Below are 22,256 nucleotides of genomic sequence, written 5' to 3' on the forward strand. Positions count from 1 at the left end.
AACTTCGACCTGTCCAGAATGAACCTCTGCTCCCTTCCTCGTTTCCAGACCGACCTTGGTCTCGATTGGCCATGGATCTGTTTGACCTGAATGGTCAGACCTACGTCGTCGTGGTCGACTATTACTCTCGTTGGGTAGAGCTACGCTTACTCGAACAGCTCAACAGCGTAATCATTATCAATAAACTCAAGTCCATCTTTGCCACTCATGGCATCCCAGAGACAATTTCCACGGACTGGCCCATTAGACTGGATGTTATAATTAAATAAGTAGAAGGGCATTAGGCTGAATGGAAACCCTCATCAGGCAGAAAACAGCCTAAAGGCTGCATATTGTGTGGTTTCATGTAAGACATTAGCAAAGAAAAGTTACTACTGCATTGCACGTATGAGTTGGACTAACCCTGAATACTAAGACCTGTGTGTTTGATGTTGGATGTATATTAACAGACTCACAATAACAGATAAGCAAAATTAATGAGTTCATATCAATACACATAAACTTTTAAAAAAACTTTTTAAAGAAAACAAAAACATATCCCATTTCAATGGCTAGATGGAAGACTCTGACAAACAACATTTTGAAATTTGGCATTTGTCAGAATCTTACGCCCAACCATCAATTTGATTTCAAACTGTATTTGTTAACTCATTCGCTACGCCGAGCCGTTTATGGCTATTTTGATGTATCATTCGACTAGGTGCAAACATATTTTTTGAGTTTCACCGAAGATGATTAATTTTTAATTTTCAAATTTAATCCGCATTGAAAAAAAATGTTGTTGCATAATCGCCTCTTACAGGAACCAAAGTTGAAAAATACACAAATAAATATTACAGATGTATTCTACATATCATACTGAAGATTTCGGTGCATAATATGTTAATATTCATTTGAATTTGTGGCCCCAAAGACCTTTGAACTGCGCACTATTCATCATCTCATTTCTCCTTCCCCAAAAAAATTTGTTCACAGGCCGAAAATAATATGTAGCGAATGAGTTAAAACTCAGTAACTCTTACACCTGAAATTATGATAGTCATAAACTTGTGATATACAAACATATGAACACATACCTTTCTTTTGCTAGCATTACATGATAGCATGTAGTTTGCACTCACCTACACAAACACCCTGTTCCTCCTGATAACCTTTCAAACAGGAGCATTCATACGATCCAGGGGTATTGGAACAAATCGTATTGGGTCCACAAAGATTTTGCTGACACTCATCCACATCTGAGTACACATAAAGACAAAAGGTCAATGTAGAAAGAGATAATACACATGTTATTTTCAGACAAGATATATTTGAGGTCTCTATTTGGAAATAAGTTGACCTATTCTGCACTTGCGGTGTCTCCATTCTTTATTAGGCTAACATGGGGTAATAGCCATGATGCCAGGTGTGAAAGATGATTTTAATATATTTAATAAAAAGAGATCTGAAGCAAATTGTCGCCCAAATTTCATTGGGGCTTAGTAGGGAAATACATGACTTCATTAAATGGTCTTCTGTGTCTTTTTTCAGATGCACTACATGTCCACCGTCGGCCTATATGACAAGCACACTCTATGAGGGCTACATTTTGACAAAGACGTCATTAAAAAAAGACTTGATATGGAGTTTTCCTATACACAAATCAAGCTGAAGCTTTTTGCCAGAAAGACAAAGAGCAAAACCATTACACTACCTATGTTGATTAACGTAAAGCTCAAAGTCACCAAACTTAGCTGTAAAAAATGTTGAATGAAGCTTTGATTGCTTTTGATGGTGACAACGGCAACCTAAAAAGGAAGAAAAACACAAAATTCAAAGACAAAAAAGATTGTACCTATACATTCTGTTCCATTTTTGATAAATCCTGTTTTACAGGGACAGTTGAAAGAGCCCACAGTGTTGCTACATTCCTCGTTTGCCGCGCAAGGATTTCTTTGACATTCATCTGTGTCTGTGTATAGAAAAAATAGTTGGTATTAATTTTTTTTTAGTTTAAGTAACAGTTTCAGGGCACTTGCAACACAATAAGGTCATACAAGGGAGGAAAATTAGAAGTGTAACAAGAGAGTAGCATATACAAAAAAAGAAGGAGGAGAGATGCAGATGAATAATTTTTTATAAGAAGAAAGGAGCAAACCACACCAGAGCATCCACCAACCACTCACGGAGTTGGCATTAAAATTCAGTTTTAATGGAAGTATACGGTAAAGAAAGTGACATGACTGTTCTTCAGAATTATTTTAAATCATGACATAGATGACTTTATAAAGTTATTCTGGCTTCATAAACACCACAAAGGATTAACCCTCTTCTGAATATTAGGCCTGCATAGTTGTAGGCTGTATAATGAGTTTTGGATAATGTTAAAAAGAAATGCAAAACACTCTGAAACCCACAATATTTTAAAATAACAGTCGCTAAAATGTTCCATTTTCCCAATACAAAACACAATGTATTGTGTGACAAACACACGAGCCAGTGTAATCATCACAAGTTCCAACCAGAGGTCAAAATTGCATAGTAGCGATACTAAAATGTGAGGCATCATGGTGAAATCAGGCGTTCGTCAAAATAATGAAATCAAAGGAAACAGCTGTTATTGAGTGTGCATGTGCGTGCGTGTGTGTGTGTGTGTGTGTGTGTGTGTGTGTGTGAGTGTGTGTGTGTGTGCATGTGTGTGTTTGCTGTAAGTGAAGAACACTTAGTGAAGAAGGCCAAGGAAAATTTTTTTTAAAAACCTTTAGTAGTATGTCATTGAATATCAAGCAGCCAACTAATCAGCCACACATTCATTAAAAATTAATATAAAAATCTTTAGACAATGTTCTCATGTTCAAAAGGGAAAATGACACCCCCCCCCCCCTATTGAAATGAAAACTGAGGAAAAAAGTACACACGATATTGTGGATTCAAGGCTTAAAGTTTTCTTCTGGTAATTTCAAAACAGAACTTCATCTTCCCAGTGACAAAGCCTATGCATCAGTTTCTAATGCATTTCTATGGAACAGTTTCAAAGAGCACTTACCTATGCATTCATCATTTGCATCAGGTTGGTAGCCAATAACACAGGTACACGTGTATGAACCCTCATTGTTGTCACAAACTTCGTTGGCATCGCATGGGTTTTGTTGACATTCGTTCACATCTGAGAAAAGATTTGAAAAGCTGGTCATCTCACAGATTGCTCAAAAAACAAGTTCTCTTGGGCCTCAGTGGTCTACCAGACTCGTAAGCATGAGATTGCGGGTTCAGGGGGTGGGTTGAGACTCAGCTCAGCTACCTGAGCAAAAGTAGAAATGTTTTGTTTTGGTTTTTTTCAAGTATAGATGTTTTTACATAGACCATTTTGCAGGCCAGCTTCCAACCCTGCATTTCAGGGCCAACCACTAGTGAAAGGGATGTATCCCAGCACAAAGACTGAGATCTTTGAAACAAATTTTCTCCCCACTCAGGAATCACACTCTGGTCTTCTGCAAGTGACAGCAAAGAACATAACTAAATGCTGCCTGCACCACAGATGCCTGTTAGTAAAAATGGATGGAGAGAGAGAGAGAGAGAGAGAGAGAGAGAGAGAGACAGACAAAGAGAGAGAGACAGAGAAAGAGAGGGACACACACACACACACAGATTTAAAAAATACCAAGTGTGTGTCTTACCTATACAGTCTAATTCATTTAAGATAAATCCAGAGTCACAGGCACAGGTAAAAGAGCCATCGTTGTTGGAACACACCTGATTTGCCCTACAAGGGTTTCCTTCACATTCATTTATGTCTGTAAGGAAAGAGTATTAATCAAATTTTTACTACTTCACTGCAGTGAAGACACATGGCGATCTCTCAAGCAGGTTCACTACCCATTTTTCTATTTTCCTACTGATGTATTGAGGATGGTTAAAAAGATGTTTTTGTCGTTTGTGCAGCTTCTTATTCTTAATAAGGGGAAACGCAGCATGGCTATGTTTAAATCTCTCATGAATTTTATCTTGTCCGGACAAACGTAGTTGGAAAAAAACTCAACACTGATAGAGTTGACATCACCTAAACAATTTAAAAAAGTGTAAAAGGCAACCATTTTTCACACTCTGCAACATTTCGAATGAGTACTTAAATATGATTAGTGGGTTGCTTTTGAAAATACTACGTTTTCATCAGAAGACAGACTGGGTCACCATAAAGAAAGAAAAAGTTATCAGAAAAAAATGTTTGTTAAAGTTGTTGCTTCAAAACGAAAGATCTAATCAGTCATTCCCAGAACCAATTTTTCATCCAAACTGGAGACCTGAGTATGGATTAAGAGTTGTGGGACTGTGAAGCGAGTATGGACTAAAAGTCGTGTGACTGGGAAGCTATTGCAACAACCAGTCAAGTGAAAGATGACTTAAACTGCAGATATCCTTTTCCAGATGACATATTGCGTTTGAGCCCACAGAACAGAGCTTCATTGGGGAGTTTCTGTCTGATACATATGCTATACCACCACAAGATCCATCAGTATCGAGTTTGAGAAAACTACCACAATTTACTAACACAAAAAAAATTGCCAAAACGTTAGGAGGAGACTTTAATAATAAGTATATTTAGAGAGAGTGTTACTTCAGCATAAAAGTAATTCTTAAACCATAGTGGAGTACCACACCATGGAATTAATCATTTTACTCGAGTGAACGTAACTATACCTCATAAAACGAAGCACCTAGGTCAAATGAGTGTAACTACTAGTACCACGTAAAAGTAATAATTCAACCAGAAAGAAGTAATCTAAAACATAAAAATAATGATGTTACTTAAGAACATATAAATACCAGAAACCAACAACAAATACACAGATCTTAAGAACCCAGCAAAGATCATCATAGATTAAGAACAAAAGATCTTAAAAGCAGTCTCACAGTTGGCTAACAGAGCAAAGAACTCTTTGTGACTGACTCACATATAATAAGAGTACCGAAAATCACATAATACACTGCCTTCCTTGTGGCTGAATATCAATTAGAGATCCACAAGACAGGGATACAAAAATATAAAAAATATTGTTACTTCAGGTTATTCTTCAAATTCTAGCCTCAGTGAACTCCTCAGTCTGTTAAAAGAGAAAATTGAGTCACAACATAGTGAAATCAGGCGCTCGTCAATATCTGGGCACATGGAATTCTTGGTATCATCTCAAAAGCCTGTTCATTTACCTTGCTTTTGATTTTTAAAAACCCAAAAAACATTTATCACATGATTCGAGATATTTCTGAACATTAGACGCTCATCAAAATCATGAAATCCAAGAAATCAGCATTTTTTGGTCAGTTTGGAATTTTTTTTCGAATTTTTTTTTTGGCTTAACACCCTTTATGTCCTTATGAAAACACATTTCTGTGTAAATTTTACTGAAAAACATTGATTAACTCTTTTTCTACCAGGACAAAATCCACCACTGGCCTAGGGCTTTTCCCTGACCTATTTTTACGCCCTTACCCCACCAAAGAAAATGTCAAAACATCCAACTAAACACACACAAATCATATCTTATGGCCCATCATACTGAAGGTTTAAAAAAATATATCACATGGTGGTACAATATTGAACATTTATTCCAATTATATTAGTTTCGGGTTTCTAAAAGTGAATATGCAATATTGAAGGTGTCGTATGAAATCAACAATTTTCCAGCTTTGAAAGTTCATAACAAAAAAAGTACAACAACAGCATCATTCAAACTTCCTAGGTATGTTGCCTCAAGTAATGCAAAGAAATGCTGAAATTTATGTATGTATGTGTACTCATTATAGAAGTGAAAATATGAGACATATACTGAAGTCAGGGGAACACTTTTCTTTTCATTTCTATGTTTCGAAGGGGACAGAAAAAAGCGCTGAAATGACTTAAAAATCATCTGTCGATGCTATATTTTCTTTCCTAACTGCTAACAGGAAATTCTATTATTTCGAAAGCATGGATCTGTCGAGAATTTCGTACATTTTCATTCCTGGATTGGAATAGATAGCGAGCCGCTCGAGCCATATTTTGCGACTCTCGGTCAAGCGAGGCCACATCCGCGAGCCAGCTCGTGGTAGGAAAAGCGTTGATGGCAAAAAATATGTAAATTTTCAGTTTTCAAGGACTCTCAAGCTATAGAAGTTACCAAACTTTGGCAACCATTTTCTCGCTAATTTTACCTCTAAAATCATGCTATCCCCACCCCCTTCAATTGCAAATATTTTCACTTCTATTCAAGATAGATGGGTGTTCTTTTCCTAGAAAGCCAGGTAAAAGAAGTTTTCAGACGATACCAATAACTCCACATGCCCAAAAATTGATGAGCGCCTGATTCCACCTTGACGTGACACATTTGCAATTGAAGGAGCTGGGGGGGTTGCCTATTGTCAGAGGTAAAATTAACGAGAAAATAGAAGCCAAAGTCTGATGACTTCAAAAGCTGTAGAGTCACTGGAAACTGCAAAGTTACATTTTGCGTGCCTTTGATAAAAATTTTCCTGTAAAATCCACACAGCAATGTGTTTTAAAAGGACTTAAAATGTGTTGAGCCAAAAACAAAAAACAAAATTGATAAAAATTGCCCAACATGTGGAAAAAATGTTGATTTCTTTGATTTCATCATAATGCAACTCAAGTAGAGATCCAGAAGTCAGGAAAGAATGAGGAAAGAACATATTGTTACTTTATGTCATTTTTCAAATGCAACTCTCAATGGACTCCTCAGTCTGTTGAAAGAGAAAAAAAATCCAGTACAAAATAAATGTTTTACCTGAACAAACTGTTCCATTCCTGACAAAGCCAGAATCACACCTACAGTCAAAAGAGCCCTCATTGTTGGTACACTCCTCGTTCGCCTGGCATGGGTTCCCTGTCACACATTCATTTATGTCTGTTTTGGACAGAAAAAAGTTACATTGTATTTTCCATCACAATACTCAGAATGTACAGTTTGCACATGGGACCGGTTCATAGACTGAGAGCAAGCTTTCCGTGCATAATGACTTAGTAAAGCACTATTTGTAAATGTTTTTATTATGTTTTCATAAAAATCTTATGACGCTGGTTACACAATTAGATCACATGTGTGCCCAAGATGAAAGATCTTACTAGAGAGCATAACAAACACAAATAGGAAGGACGAGAGATATGAATAATAGATGTTTAATCGGAAAGAAGGGGCAAACAACATCAGAGCACCTGCCAATCACCCATGTAGATTTAACAAGTAACCCTGGCATACTGCTTGCAAAACATTGAAAGAGAGACAGAATTCCCTCTGTGTAAACATTAAAATTCCAAGCAAGAACACAATTTGTGCAATTACAATTTTGGGTGACATAGCTTCAGTACATGCCATGCTTGTTTGCTTAGTAAATCATATTTTCTACCGCATTTCTCCTATAACTTTAGCATTTAGTATTTTGCTCTGTGCCAATAGATCATTGTATTTGGATCTAATACCATGTGCACAATGCAGAAATTATCATCATTTGGTGTGTATGGTTTGATACATCTGACAGCAACCAGGTTTTCCTTCATGGAGGGGCAAAAGCTATCATTTTAGCACTATTCTAGCAAATCCTTTAAAAAATTATAAATGTGTCATGAAGCGGTGGAATCAGGCGCTCGTCAATTTTTGGTCATGAAAAGTTATTGGTATTATCATAAAGCTTGTTCATTTGTTCTGCTTCGGATGGAAAAAATATCTGTTTATCTTGAATACAAGTCGAGATATTTGCGAATGAAGGTGGTGGGGTCAACTGGTTTCAAAGGCAAAATTAGAGAGAAAATGGCCACCAAAGATTATTTATTTCCTTAGCTAGAGAGTCTGTGGAAACTGAAAATTTAAATTTTTTGTGCCTTTTTTCATAAAATTCACACAGAAAGTGTTCTTAAACGGGCATGAAAGGTGATAAGCCAAAAAACAAAAAATTGATAAAAATTCACAAACCTACGGAAAAATGCCAATTTCTTCACTTTGATTATTTTGACGAGCGTCTGATTTTACAACACTGCCTCACAAATATTTGATTTTCTACGTCACATTTTGATGTTTGATAAAAACAGCCAAACAAAAGGCTAGTGTGTCAGATCTTTTGTTTACTCATGGAATTAGCAAAATGGGATAAACCTTAAAGGATTTCCCTTATGGACCAAATTTGATGAAGAAAAACTAAGGCCATTTGATAAAGTGTGCACTGGTCAGCGCTATTACCCAACTCAACCTTGATCCAATCTGTTCATTCAACAAGTTTGGTCTGCAAGACATATTCAGAGTTGAAGATAAGACAAGTCAGTGTGTACATATACCAAAAGGAAGATGGAAGGATTAACCCTCGTCTTGCGGGAGCCTGGTTTATGACGCGCGATAAGTCTATTTCGGCACCTCGCCTACTTTCTGGTCCTGAATCAGTGTAGCCCCTGGCTCAGTGCACGCGCAGCGCGCATCATCTTACGAGTCATTCGGGTCCCCAGTCGGATCCCCATTCACGCAGGTCAAGTGTGTGTGCGTCAGTCTGCTTGAGTTTGTGTGCGTTTGTGGCCTTCTTCTAGAACCGCCTGAATTGGTTCGTAATCGAGGCACACGTCTCATTCAAAACATGCCAAGTTGGTAACTCTAGATGTTGGTCCAATGAAATTATAGAAGAAATTGACCCACTTAGCCATGAGGAGCTCGAAAGGATAGTCAGGAAACAAGACTTCCATTTTTCTATACAAAATCTTTCAAATGAGCTTGATTTTGTATGAAATGATACTACCTGATAAAAAATAAGCTTGTTTGATAGTTTTGAATACCATTGTGCAGGTAAAAAGAACAATTTGAGTATAAAACATTAGGAAATTGACCTGTATTATCCCCTTTCGAACCTCAGGTCATTCATAACAACAAGAGCATCCAGAAAGGTTATTCGAATAGGCGTAACTACTCATAATGTCTTATCAGCTTGTGAGAGGGGGTTATTCATGTGTTTTTAACACTTTATAAATAGAAAGCTATGAAAGATAGAGCGTTATTTTCATCATCTGTTAACACACTCCCGCGGTATTCATGGCGAAAACACACGTTTCCCAGCGCGCGTGCTGTACACCAACAGTACACATTGAGTGACCCCGGCGGCCTGCCTGGCACGTCCGACGTAATCGGTTGCTGATAAGATTTGCATCTCGGCACAGATGCAGGACAAGAGTTAAAGCTTGACCTCTAAATGACAAGCTCCCCAAAGCTTTTAGTCCAGAAAAATCATGTACTAATAAACAAAAGCTTTGGTCAAAGCCGCAAATATCCATGACTCAATCCCTTGTTGAAAAGAAAAACCCTTATTTCGAACTCCAAAAGAATTTTTTTATTGTTGTTATTATTATTATTATTATTATTATTATTATTATTATTATTATTATCATAATCATTACTATTATTATTATTATTATTATTATTATTATTATTTTTAGTACTATTATTAACAATGAAGGAATAGTTTTATTATTATTATTATTATTATTATTATTATTATTATTATTATCATCATCATTATCATAGGAAGACGCAAGCCTCAAGACTTATTTCTTTACCTGAACACACTTGTCCCACACGTGAAAAACCTTGAGAACATGGACAGGTGAAAGATCCAATACTGTTGAGGCACTCTTCATTCACCTTGCATGGATTTCCATCACATTCATCTAGGTCTGTATACAAAATAAAAATACATGTGTTCTGTGAAGAGTGAAAATAATAAAAATTCCCTGTGTGTCAAGGCTTCAACTGTGCAGGTCAAAGTAGAAACAAAGTTGTACATCATTACTGCCCAAAATCACTGTATGGCTCAAATTTTCGTATTCCAAAAGATATGAAAGAGACCAAAGTATAAATTATAACAAGCTGCTTCGTCCATATAATAGTTTAGGTGTCATCTCATGGACAGTCAGCACTAAATAATAAAAGGATATAAAGCGGCTATCACTTTAATGGCTGCAGAGACAACAATAAGAGCTTAAGATCCATTTGCAGACACGATTTGGCCAGTACCTCATTGTATAACAAGCAGCAGATCTGCAGTAAACCAATCATGCTGGTTACCTATATAGGCCTATGATATTGTCTCTGCTACTCATATGTATCACTACATGGTGGAATCAGGCACTCATCAATTTTTGGGCTTCTGGATTTATTGGTAACATCTAAAGCTCCTTCATGTGTTTATCTTTAGATAAAAAATAAAACACTCATTTATCTCGAATAGAAGTCGAGATATGTGTGATTGAAGGAGATGCAGGTCACCTGGTTTCAGAGGTAGAATTGGTAGTGGGAAAATAGTTACCAAAGTTTGGTGACTTCCTTAGCTTGAGAGTCCTTGGAAACTGGAAATTTGCATTTTTGAGGCGTTTGATCAACATTTTCCAGTATTCTACACAAAAAGGTGTTTTAAATGGACGTAAAAGGTGTTGAGCCCAAAGACAAAAGTTCGAAAAAAATCACCAAACGGGTAGAAAAATGTCGATTTCTTTGCTTTCATTATTTTGACGAGTGCCTGATTTCACCACAATGCCTCACATAATATCATCTGTGTATACTAAAATATTGAAAAAAAATCATCCTAGGTTTAAGAGGAAAATTTAGCTTAAAATCTGCCCAAAGTAGGCCTACACATGTGGAACAACTGCTCCTTGTGCATTTCTACACTTTTTCAACAGTGCCTCTCACAGACTACCCAGCTTAAACATTTTCATTAAAGAACTACAATGTATTTCCTTACCAACACAGACACCACTGGTGCCATTCTCATAGCCAGCAGAACAGGAACAGTCAAATGAGCCAGGTTTGTTTGTGCAGTCTTCGTTTTCTCCACATGGGTTTGTATCACATTCGTTGATATCTGAGAAGAGAGAAAAAAGTGGATAAAGGCTGAAACTGAATAACGCAAACAAGTATTTTCAAAATAGAAAGAGCTTCCATTTCACAACGATTTGTCTAAAAACTGTTACACAACAAACCCCAACCCCCAAAAAAAAAAAAAAAACCCACAAAAAAACTTAAAAAACAAATAACAATTCATCATATATTTGTCAGTCTGTCTGACGTCCGTCCGTCTGTCTGTCTTCTCCTCCCCCACACAAGTTGAAAATCCTTGAGCCTAACTTCTAATGCCATCTCGCACAGCAAGGAAGCATCTCTGCTCAAGGCAAAGAAATTGCAACATAAACTCAATCCCAAAAAAGGCCCTGAGAATAAAGGCACAACTCTGATCAAAATTACTAACTTTAAAAAAATTGATTACAAAAAGCAACCAAGCATGATAAGAATATAAAATAAAAGGCAAAACATTGGTTAAAGATTTTGATTTTCAGTCAAATAGCAGTCAATGTTTCTGGCCTGGTCATGGATAGTCCACCTACTACTTCTAGCTTTATCTTCATCCTCGCTGTCTATCTCCATTACTCAATCTCGCTCTAAATTCTCATGTCAGATTTCTCACTCTGACCAGGCATTAGACCCTAATTCATTTAATACTCCCCTTCATTGTCATGATAGCCTTTTAAATCAATTTAACAAGCAAGATCAATAATACCTAGATTCATGCTTGACTCTGGGAAAAAAGAAATTTCAAGAAATCATGTGTCAAATTCAAATGATCCTATTTCTCTTTCCAGTAACCTGGTCACAAAACCAAAAGTTTCTGCAGAAATCAGACGATCTCACCAAACCAAACGTCATACTGATAACATTAGTTGAGCAAGATTTCATTCATTATTCATTCAGGGGTAAATCTGGACCACAGGCGGTAGGGGGCACAAAGCTATTGGGCGACAATGGGAAATCTAGGCACTCAAGACGGTTTGTGCAACGGTTGACTTTGGTTGATCTACGCAGGAACAAATCAAACCTGATATGAATATCAAGCACAACATGTTCATTAAATCCTCATTGCAAATAAAAGAAGCTGCTCACCCACACATCCTAGCACTGCACCCTGTCCTGGCTCATAGCCAGACCGGCAGTCACAACTGAATCCAGGGTCAGTGTTGTTGCACACTTGATTCTGATCACATGGATTGGTCGCACACTCATTGATGTCTGCCACAGAATGAAAATATACAACAGTGAAATTAACAATTCCCTTCATGTGTTTCAGAAAAGGACTGGCCTTTTCATGTAGGACCTCAATAGCTTTTATTGTCGTTCAATGAGGATTGTCGGGTAATTTTATAAGTCGTTTGATATATTTGTGAAAACCCCATAAGGACAACTTACTTTACTTTTACTCCTATATAAATGACAAATTTTGCTTTTCTTCCAAATTTGTATAAAGTGCTGTTAGTGCAAGATTAGGGAGTCATGTCATGTTCATGGTGAAAAATGTTTGCGTGGGTGTCAAACATCATTGAGGGTCTGTGGGAGGCTGTCATGATATTCGATACTTATACTCGAATATAGTGAAGATGTTCGATACGAAAATGAACACTCCCTTTTCCTATGAAATCCCACTTCTGACACCATGTTATGTATTCTTGATATTTGATCTATGTCAGACGACCACAAGACGATAGTAAACATTCAGCCATATTGATTTCATAGGGAAGGGAAGTGTTTATTTTCATATCGAACATCTTCACTATATTCGAGTACAAGTATCGAATATCATGACAGAGACGGGTCCAAATGAATCCTTTTCAAGTCAAACGATTGAAGAGGAACACCTTACAATTCACATAAACTGGTTTTGCTAATACACCCCAACCATCACTGACTCCAACAAATTTTATTTTGCCATGTGACAAATTAAATGCAGAAATGAAGACAGGAGAATGTACTGAAAACGATTTCCTTTTCATCATAGTTTAAAAAAGTAAGAACGTATTCCATATGCTTTTTCTTCACATTCATAATGAAATTCAACACCTTACCTCATGGCAAAACAATAATATCATAAAGATCGATGGGTTCTTTTGACACTCATTACAGCAAAGGCTGTAATTAATTAATCCATACATAATCATTCAAAGATCACTGGTTTTGACAACATTGATTTATACAAATATTTTCTACAACCTTTGAGTAGATCACCATGAGTATACTGCAATATCGTAGCATTCAGCTTCTGCCCTACAGCTGATCTAGAAGGTAAAAAAAGCCTATAGCCAACAGTACCTGAAATCTAATGAAGGAGTAAAACAAAAAGTGTGAGAAAAAAAAGAAGAAATCTACCCGTAGACAGAATGCTGGCCACACCTTACCTGGACAAGTGTTGTTGAAGTCAGGCTGAGATCCTTGTGGACAGCGACATTCGAAAGAGCCATCTAAGTTGGTGCATACCTGTCTTGAAGTGCAGTTGTCTGTGCCTTCAGCACACTCATCAATATCTATGGGAGAAAAAAAGGATTATGACGCGTGCAGGATCTTTTTCATCGTAGTACTGCTCTTATCACATGACAACCATGGATTCTTCTAGCTGCCGGTAATGTACTTGAGAAGTTTTTATGTATGAAATTACTGTAATACAGTTTGATTCAAAATTCTGTCTGATTTTCCATTTTCTGAAATTTCTCATAAAAGTGTAAACTGAGGAGCTCTTTTTGATTTGATCAAATGCATCAACATGTTTTACCATTTTAAAAAAAGGCACTGGAGGCAACTTTCTTGCGCAGTAACCAGCGAGCTTCTTGATTACATGTGAAGATGTAATACATGGGAGCGAGAAGCACACAGCTTCCAATACAGGCAGAAAGTATATATCTTCTAAAGGGGTCTAGCGGTCTACGATTTTCATCAATTTTCAATGAAATTATCGATTTTCTGGAAAGTAGCTTTTAAAGCCTTTTGATCATTGCTGAATCCTCTTCTTTTGTCCATATTTCACCAAAACATGTTTAAATGGGTGAAAATGTTTCTCAATCAACCTCACACCCCCCCCCTGCAAAAACGATGAAAATGAAATTTTTTAATGTAATTTTCTCAAAACTTTGTTTTCTAAAGACCATTCATCACTAGAATCTTAAAATTTGAGCTACTAATCAAGATAATGTACTGAAACTTTCCAGGTATGAGCAGATTTGGTAGTTACAGGTACCTGGCTAGTTATATTTGAGAAAATGTACTTTATATTTCAGAAATCTGCATGTGAAATTGATTATTTGCATTTAAAACCGGTGCAAAAAAAAGGACATTACTTTGAAACTCCCAGAAATTCCAGAATATTGGAAGTACGGGATACCAAAAAATCGAACCAGGCTCCTATAACTATTATTATCAATTTGATATATAATAACAAATTAACATTATGCTTTTTGGTTTCAAAATTTAAAGATTTTCCTAAAAATTGTATCATTTCAATCCGCCGGTGTCACATAACACATAGGGTTAAATTGTTCTTAAACATTTTAATTTATTTTTAGTTACGACAATACACTATCAAAATGCTTTCTCTTTGAAGAAAAGAGAAATCCAGTTGTTTATGCACATTATACATAAATATAGAGACTTAAGACTAGAGGGAAAATTCGATATGTGAAATCTTTTATCCTACGAAACTAAAAAGAACAATAATTTTTTTGACCGAGTTGTTCCCCAAAGGACTAAGCTAAACACAAAGAAGCTATTTATGAGGATAAATAGAAACAAGTCATATCCTCTGTCAGATGATGTGTGTGTGTGTGTGTGTGTGTGTGTGTGTGTGTGTATGTGTGCGTGTGTGTGTTTGTGTGTGTGTGTGTGTGTGTGTGTGTGTGCGCGTGCGCGTGTGCGCGTGTGTGTGTGTGTGTGTGTGTGTGTGTGTGTGTGTGTGTGCGCGTGCGTGGCATGTGTGTATGCACATGTTATTAAATAATCTCACAATAAGCATTTTCTGTCTTTTGATTTGTCAGTTAAATTGAGCCATAATTCTTCACTCTATCAAGCTTAGAGCCTTCTAGGGATTAGGCATTGTATAAATTCCCATCATTATTCATTATTGTATCCAAGATGAAGTTTTACCTGTACACACAGAATTGATGACATTAAATCCAGCTGGACAAGTACAGTTGAAAGAACCTTCAGTGTTGTCACAAACTTCATTTACTGGGCATGGCTCCGAATCACATTCGTTTTTATCTGCTCAGAAAAAAAGACCCAAAAAAAATCCCAGTCAATATTACATTCCCAACCTAGCTGAACCACAAACATTCTGAACATTTTGAGATTGAGCAGAACAGAATTATATCTTTTTACACCTTTTAATCATATAGGCATGCATCACAAGTTGCAAATAAAGCACAATAAAGCTGATTTTCATGGCCCTGGCCACCTTTATCCTAGTCTAAGAAGGTTGTTGGCGGGTGCTCTGGTGTGATTTACTCCTTCTTTCCTATCCAACATCTATTGTCCTTATCTCGTCTCCTTTTTTGTTTGTTATTCTCTTATAACACCCCAAATCTTTGGTACTTATATGACCTTATAGTGTTGCAAGTGCCATAAAACTAACTAAATCTAAACCCTTAGTTTGGTATTCTATACGCAGCCTTGTAGTAGATGCTACTTCTATAAAGTAACACGTTTAACACATGAAGCATGGCAATCTAAAAACCATTGACATTTTTACCTGGTGAAATGAGGGCTTTGGAATAATGGAATAATTTCTATCAACCAGTGACGGTATTTCTTAATTTTTCCTTTGAAAAGGTCTGATTTCATACTAATTATACTTCTTTGTTTGTCAGGTACGGGGGGGGGGGGGGGGGGAAAGAAATAAAAATTCAGCCATGTTCACCTTTTTGAAGACAGCTCAAATATATGTGTACTTATTTATTTGCATACTCTTTTTAGTAGAGGTTTTACAGCGATCGCAACTGCAGAAGGTCATATGAGCGCCAAGGGGTGGATGTCAACAGATAATTCTTTACAGGGAATCAGGCTTACTCTGCTCCCCTCTCTAGCTTCAACAACACAAAGTCTGCTTTTGCATGCTCTGAGATGAGGGAAATATACTGACCAAACCCAAATTAAAAACCAGAAGGGACAAAGAAATCAAAGCTGAAAGAAAAGTTCTACAGAATACAAAGAGAAGCAGATCTCAGTACATTCCGACTGCTTAGTGTAAGGCTACTCCATAGGCTGTTTCGAAAAGTGGCACATGATGGAGTCTTTCACAGAGCAATTGATTTGTGCTTTACCTATGCATCCTGTTGCAGATTCGACAAAACCGGTAGCACATGGACAAGAGAAGCCACCGTTTGCATTTTGACAAACTTGATTCACGCCACATGAGTTATCAAGACACTCATTTATGTCTGCAGAAAGAGATAAAAAGGGTATTCATTATTAATTTCTCATAACACATAAACAACAGACATGAGTAGACTGCAGAACCTAGTATGTACACCTTGAAACACTTCAAAACAAGATGGTCCAACCTCATAAAAAAGAATCACAAAATCCCACGGTCTGAAAAACCTCATCCATCCTTAATTGAAAGTCACATTTCCAAAAATCCCTCACTCCCAAGTATCATAATTGATTCTTATAGAGATGGATGCAGCAAAGCTTTTTCAATGTACTTTTAAAAACTTATTTGGTTTCTTCTCACTTACCAAAGTGGCTGCAAAGAGCTTGGCTCAGATTTCCTTGAAGATTACTTCTCAACTAACACCCTAGTGCTGTTAAGGAATGGGTTAAATGCCACTATGATATAACATGGTTTAATCCACCTGTAAACACAGTTACATCAGATAAGAGGCAGGACCTATAAATTCAGCATTCATGTCCAAAAATACTAAACTAAGAGGGTGGAGAGTCCTGACAACTTCTCAAACAACCCTGTAAGTTCAAGGAGATACACCTGTGGATTTGACCAGGGTCATCTATCAAGTGGTCCAGCATGAAATCAACCAAGTTATCCGAGCAGCAAAACCTCCCAATAATCAAAATGAAATTATTCAAGACAGTGACAGACATTCATCCCCATTTTTTAATTTAAAATTTAGTATAAACCATTGCCTCTTCTTTTTCTTTACACGCAGAAAAACAACAGACAACTGATTGAGAGTGATGTTAAAAACTGATTTTAATTGCTTTACATGCTGCCATAAGAACAATAAATCATTAGATCATATATGAGACAAACTGCTTTGATTGTGCCTGCCAGTCAACCAGAGCAGCGTGGGATACTTGATTAACCATTTGAGCCCTGACCTCCTGAATCTACAGTGCCCCTCTACCCGAGCTCCAGAGGGATATATTACTAATATTCATGAAATCGTCAGACCATTTTTCATGTCCCAATCAGGGTAGTCCTTGTCAATACCAGCATCTTATTCAGAAAGATCTTCAAAATAATCAATAACGTCGCATGTAATAAAAACTGTTTTCCTTGTATGTTTTGTCCCAGACGGGCCGGGTTTGGGATGGGGTCTTGTTCACCAGTGTACTGGTGGCTAGGCATATGAGCAATGCGCCACCGGCATACCGATGGACCATAAAAACACATGTAGATATACACAGAAATTAAATTATTGACAGGTATCTACAGATTAATTTTCATAGAAGGAAAAAAAAAATAAAGAGATGAGAACAATGTTGACTTTCTCTTTGTTTTTGTCTCATCAGAGTCTACTTCAAGACTCAGTTGAGCTCACAAAAGACTCTTAAACTACTACCAAAGGTAAAAGGACATAAGCCGTGATGGAAGGAATACCTGTGCATCCAGAGTCTGTGCGGTTAAATCCATTTAAACATGAACAATTGTAGGAGCCCTCAGTGTTGTTGCACTCTTCGAAGCTGCCGCATGGATTTCCATCACATTCGTTAATGTCTGCTCAGAAAGAGTCAACATTATGTTGAGGGATGTTCACCATTTGCAAAATTAGATTAGGTTAAACAAGACAGAAAAATATGTATAACGAACTCAGTCACGATTTAGGAGCATTTACAATGAGAAAAATGTAAGATTTATTAAGTTTCAGGATGACTAATAGTTGAGTCTTCGTAAAAATCAAAAGCCCCTAGTCAGTTCCAAATGCTTTACACCTATATTGACACAAATTAAAACATTTTGGGGTGGGCGCTTCAACCTTGTCTGCTATGTCAAGCCTGGGCAGTGCTTATAAGCATCCCAACAGAAAAAGGGAAATATCAAAGAACTTAAGTACCCCTGACAGGAATAAAAAACCATACCTTTGGCAAGCAAAGTAAGGATTGTAAGACATAATGCCAGATGTCTGTAAGCAAAGACTTCTAAGAAGAGCTCACAACTCTACAAGTCACCAATAACAGGACATATGTTTTTGCCTAACTATGTTTTAAGTACGTAACATTTTAATTAGCATGATTCACTGGGGTACCTTCTACAAGTAGACTATGATGACAATTGTCGTTATGTTATGCAGTTTAGCTATTTTCTTTATTCACATAAGTGGTAAATTTATTCAATATACCCGGTGCACAAAACATCCATATTCACAAAGTACTGGTATAAGATAGAAAATATGTTTTCAGAGTCAAAACTTTATTGCAAAAACCTTCAATGAACAACTAAAATACAAGTAAATCCATCTTGTTAAAGTAAAAAAGATGTCTTAATTCATTGGGTGGTACCAGTTAACACAGGTGAAAACTGTACACTCAGTCAAAGGAAAACCCCCCAGATGCAACAGAAAATAAAACTTGAAAGAAAAGTCAAAGAGAGCAGAAAGAGAAGCAAGTCTCATTGCATCTGTGCTTTACCTTCACACCCCGTTCCAGAGTCGACAAAACCAGTATTACATGTACAACTGTAGTTGCCAGGTTCGTTGCTACAAACTTCATTCACCTGGCATGGGCCACTGTCACATTCATTGATGTCTGTACAGAAAGCAAGTTTTCATGATTTTACCATACCATCAAAAGACTATAACAAATAAATGCACAAACTATGATGTAGTAAGAAAAGTAGCAGCCTTCATTAAAAGATCATTAAAATAGAAAGCGGAATAAAGACAGCAAATTTTATTCATGTTTTGACACACGTCAAAGTGAACCTTTACATCCTGAAAATAATCTTGACATCCCCGAATTCATGAAAACTCAAGCTCTTTTTAAAAGAAATATGACCCATTTGTTTCAACTTCCAGCATTCTTCAATAACATCAATCGTATCAACAGAGACATACATGTGAAAGAAAAATGATTTGTTCATATTGTATCAAGGTCACCAGAAAGGTCGCCTGATCTTTATTTCCAACAAATTGCTTTCATGCTACTATGATCATATAAAGTTTGCCCAATACACTTAGCAACAAATATGTATTCTCAAAACTCATTTTTATGAAAATCTTGTTTCAAGAGAGCCCACTCCTCTTAAAGAGTTGTAGTCTACATAACAAATGAAAAATTCACCTCCTGATGCCAGGCTTTCAGTCCCAATATTGACAATAATTAATTGATTTATGGTTTTTATAATGGCTATCTGCAATCAAGGAGAGTTACCTTTGTTTGTTAAAATGCTATCCTTTCATTGTAGCATGGTTTTCTTAGCAAAGGGTCTGTTTTGAGTAAGTTTGAGTTTTAAAAAAAAGGTAGAATCGTTATTTTTTTCATAAAAAGCTGGAGACTACAGTAAACCAGAATCAGGGTGGGGATGGGATTCAAAGGGTTAACAGAAAAAGAAATGTGATTTACTGACAAAAATATAGGTATTCCTTCCAATCATTATGGTCTTTGAAAACAATCTTCTCCATCGGAATTCATATATCATCAACCACATTACAAGGACGTGAGTATTGTAATAAAAATATTGCTGTGTGCCTAACTGGCTAAGTCACTGTTCATGGTCGGCAGGATAAAGGCATAGTGATGATTGAGTAATGAATTGACCTTCCAAGAGAAGAAAGTTTGATCCATCAACGGGAGGGGGATACAAGACTTAAAATATTAATATAGCTTTATTAAAAGCAGGTTGATCATAACACAAACCGGTCATGAGTGCAAGAAAAAACTCACAAACCTAAAATACCGGTACGTCAAATTTCAGTGCAAATTGTGATTTCAAAAAGCCAAATTAGTGAATTTGTGCTTAGAGAGGACGCAAACTAAAAGCTCTGTGTCATACCCCCCCCCCCTCCTTTCTACCTGGGAAACAATATTCACTAAATATTTCTTCTTCCACTTGGTTTGGTTAAGGGTATTCACGGACTTATCATTTTTGTTCAGATTTCGCTTATAGTTTTCATTTTTAAAAAGGGGTACAATTTGTACAACAGTTTATGTCTGTTCTTTAAAATGACTTGAGTGTTCCATGTTGTGTAGATTCAATAAAGCGGCCACTTCAGTATACTGCTGCACTAAAAGAGCCCTGACCTACAGCTAGATTTTGCAACTGTGGTTATGTATGGGATAGTGTTTGGATCAGGCTGCTCCCTAATACCACCTTAGCTGGTCCCCAACCTCATCCTCCCTAGTCACTCATATCTTCAGCATTGATTCTACATGTACCTAAATTAAAGGAAAAGAGACTTCGTTATTTTTCATTTAAAACTAGGAAGGAAATGATAAAATAGAATGAAACTATATTGTACGATACTCCTTGATGTCTTTATTCGAGACAAGGCTTTATCTGTTAACCCTCACAAACTGATTCAGATGACAATATTGACTTTGTTTCCTGCCTTCTAGGATAGAAGTGGGTTAGCCGTAATCAATGATAGTAAATAACAAGATGGGCCACTCAGCCAAAAAAGTGTCCGCAGGAAGTAAGCTCTTTGCTTCAGATGGCGCTGCAGTCTGTTTTGAAGCTCTCTTTCGTTTTTCCAGAAGAAGAATAGGAATAGCACCTCCTTGCGTGCGCAGATCGACTGCTGTTCATCAGCAGTTCAGGTTCGTTCAGTACGGAGTTTTAGGTTTTTAAAATTTTAATGACCTCTTGCCTTTCATTCTAAAGTCAAATTAAACGAAGAAAACAATCACCCTTTCCTCCGGAAGAGGTTTTTTGTCAGCGTAACCATTAAAAAAAAGCGTTCTTCCGAAATTCATTCAAAAACTTGCTAGTTTCACTTTGATTTTTTAAAACTCAAGTAGGATAACTCTGTTCGCTAAAGATGGGCTTTTGCGAAGAGGGCGCCACCGAATTTTGTTGACACTTTTTTAATTGGCTCAAAGAGAGAAGTGACCCATCTTGTCTTGTACTATCTTTGCCGTAACACATACTTATTGCTGTTGCAAAGGATCATAATAGAAATCTCTAGAGAATATGAATAATGATGGTCCATTCTTTGCCAACTATGTCCGAATATATCAATTTATCCAGATTAAAAGAGGCTCAGGAGATTTAATATACATGTTCTCGTCCTGATCATGTTTTCTTTCTCCCTATCCTCTATATTATCTCTCACAGGCCAGAATCTCACCAGCAATTCAAAGTCTTACCTGTACACACAGTATCATTGAGGGCAAATCCACCAGTACAGGAACAGTTGAAAGAGCCGGGTGTGTTTGTGCAGACTTCATTCACTGAGCATGGGCTGCCATCACATTCGTTTTTGTCTGTCAGAAAGAAATATAGTCAACATTATTATGTTCAGGGATGAGGCCAAAACAAAATTTTTAAATTCTGCGCTTCTGAAGTGCGGTTTGAAAAGAAAGATGACAAATTATAGTTTAAGAACCGGCATAACAGGACCCTAATAAAACAAAATGTGTTCCATGTTATGAATCACTTAGGAGTTGTCAAGTGATAAAACAGTTTAAAGCTTGTAGACATAAAATGTCTTTCAACCCACGGTTGACCTGTGGTCAATTTTAGGAGTAAAAGTAAGAAATAAGAACAAGACTCTAATTAAACAAAATAAGTTCCATATGATGTATCTTTTAGGAGTCATCAAGCGATCATATTTCAGTTTAAAGTTTGTGGACATAAAATGCTTTTCAACCAACTTTTCATATATTTGTTTTTGCTTAAAGTGAGGTTAATTTTAGGAGTAAAAGTAGTTTACTGGTCCAGATAGTTAATTCTTGTAGAATAAAACAGTAGATTAGTATTTCAATCAATAGTACCAAAGGTATCTGGGCAGCGAGAAAAGCCCCAATGACTTTGGAATATTTTCATGAATTGCTTTTATTTGAAGCTGTTATACTAACATAACAATTCAATCTACAGATTATTCCCAACAAAAATTAAAAGAAAATGTTTACAAGAATAAAATCTGGCAGTCAGTTTCAGTGCTTTTTAAATAATAAAATTCCTTTTGCAAAAGATGAACATATAAAAAAAGCCTTTCAGAAAAAACACAAAAAAGAGCGAAAATAATGATTGCACGAGGAAGTTTA

At 36.6% G+C, this 22,256-nt stretch overlaps 1 protein-coding gene across 1 annotated transcript in view; it reads right to left on the reverse strand.

The window, feature by feature from the left end:
- Window positions 1-22,256, reverse strand: part of LOC101849279 — a gene marked incomplete in the record, with an annotated part of 263,881 nt that overhangs the window by 172,311 nt on the left and 69,314 nt on the right. The window contains 14 exon segments of the mRNA XM_013079452.2: window positions 1,122-1,238; window positions 1,835-1,951; window positions 3,026-3,145; window positions 3,657-3,773; window positions 6,759-6,878; window positions 9,560-9,676; window positions 10,744-10,863; window positions 11,937-12,062; window positions 13,223-13,348; window positions 14,958-15,074; window positions 16,133-16,249; window positions 17,653-17,769; window positions 18,681-18,797; window positions 21,357-21,473. Of these exon segments, the coding sequence (XP_012934906.2) occupies window positions 1,122-1,238; window positions 1,835-1,951; window positions 3,026-3,145; window positions 3,657-3,773; window positions 6,759-6,878; window positions 9,560-9,676; window positions 10,744-10,863; window positions 11,937-12,062; window positions 13,223-13,348; window positions 14,958-15,074; window positions 16,133-16,249; window positions 17,653-17,769; window positions 18,681-18,797; window positions 21,357-21,473 (1,665 nt within the window).

The sequence above is a fragment of the Aplysia californica genome, unplaced genomic scaffold, assembly GCF_000002075.1.
Source record: "Aplysia californica isolate F4 #8 unplaced genomic scaffold, AplCal3.0 scaffold00052, whole genome shotgun sequence".
NCBI lineage: Eukaryota > Metazoa > Mollusca > Gastropoda > Aplysiida > Aplysiidae > Aplysia > Aplysia californica.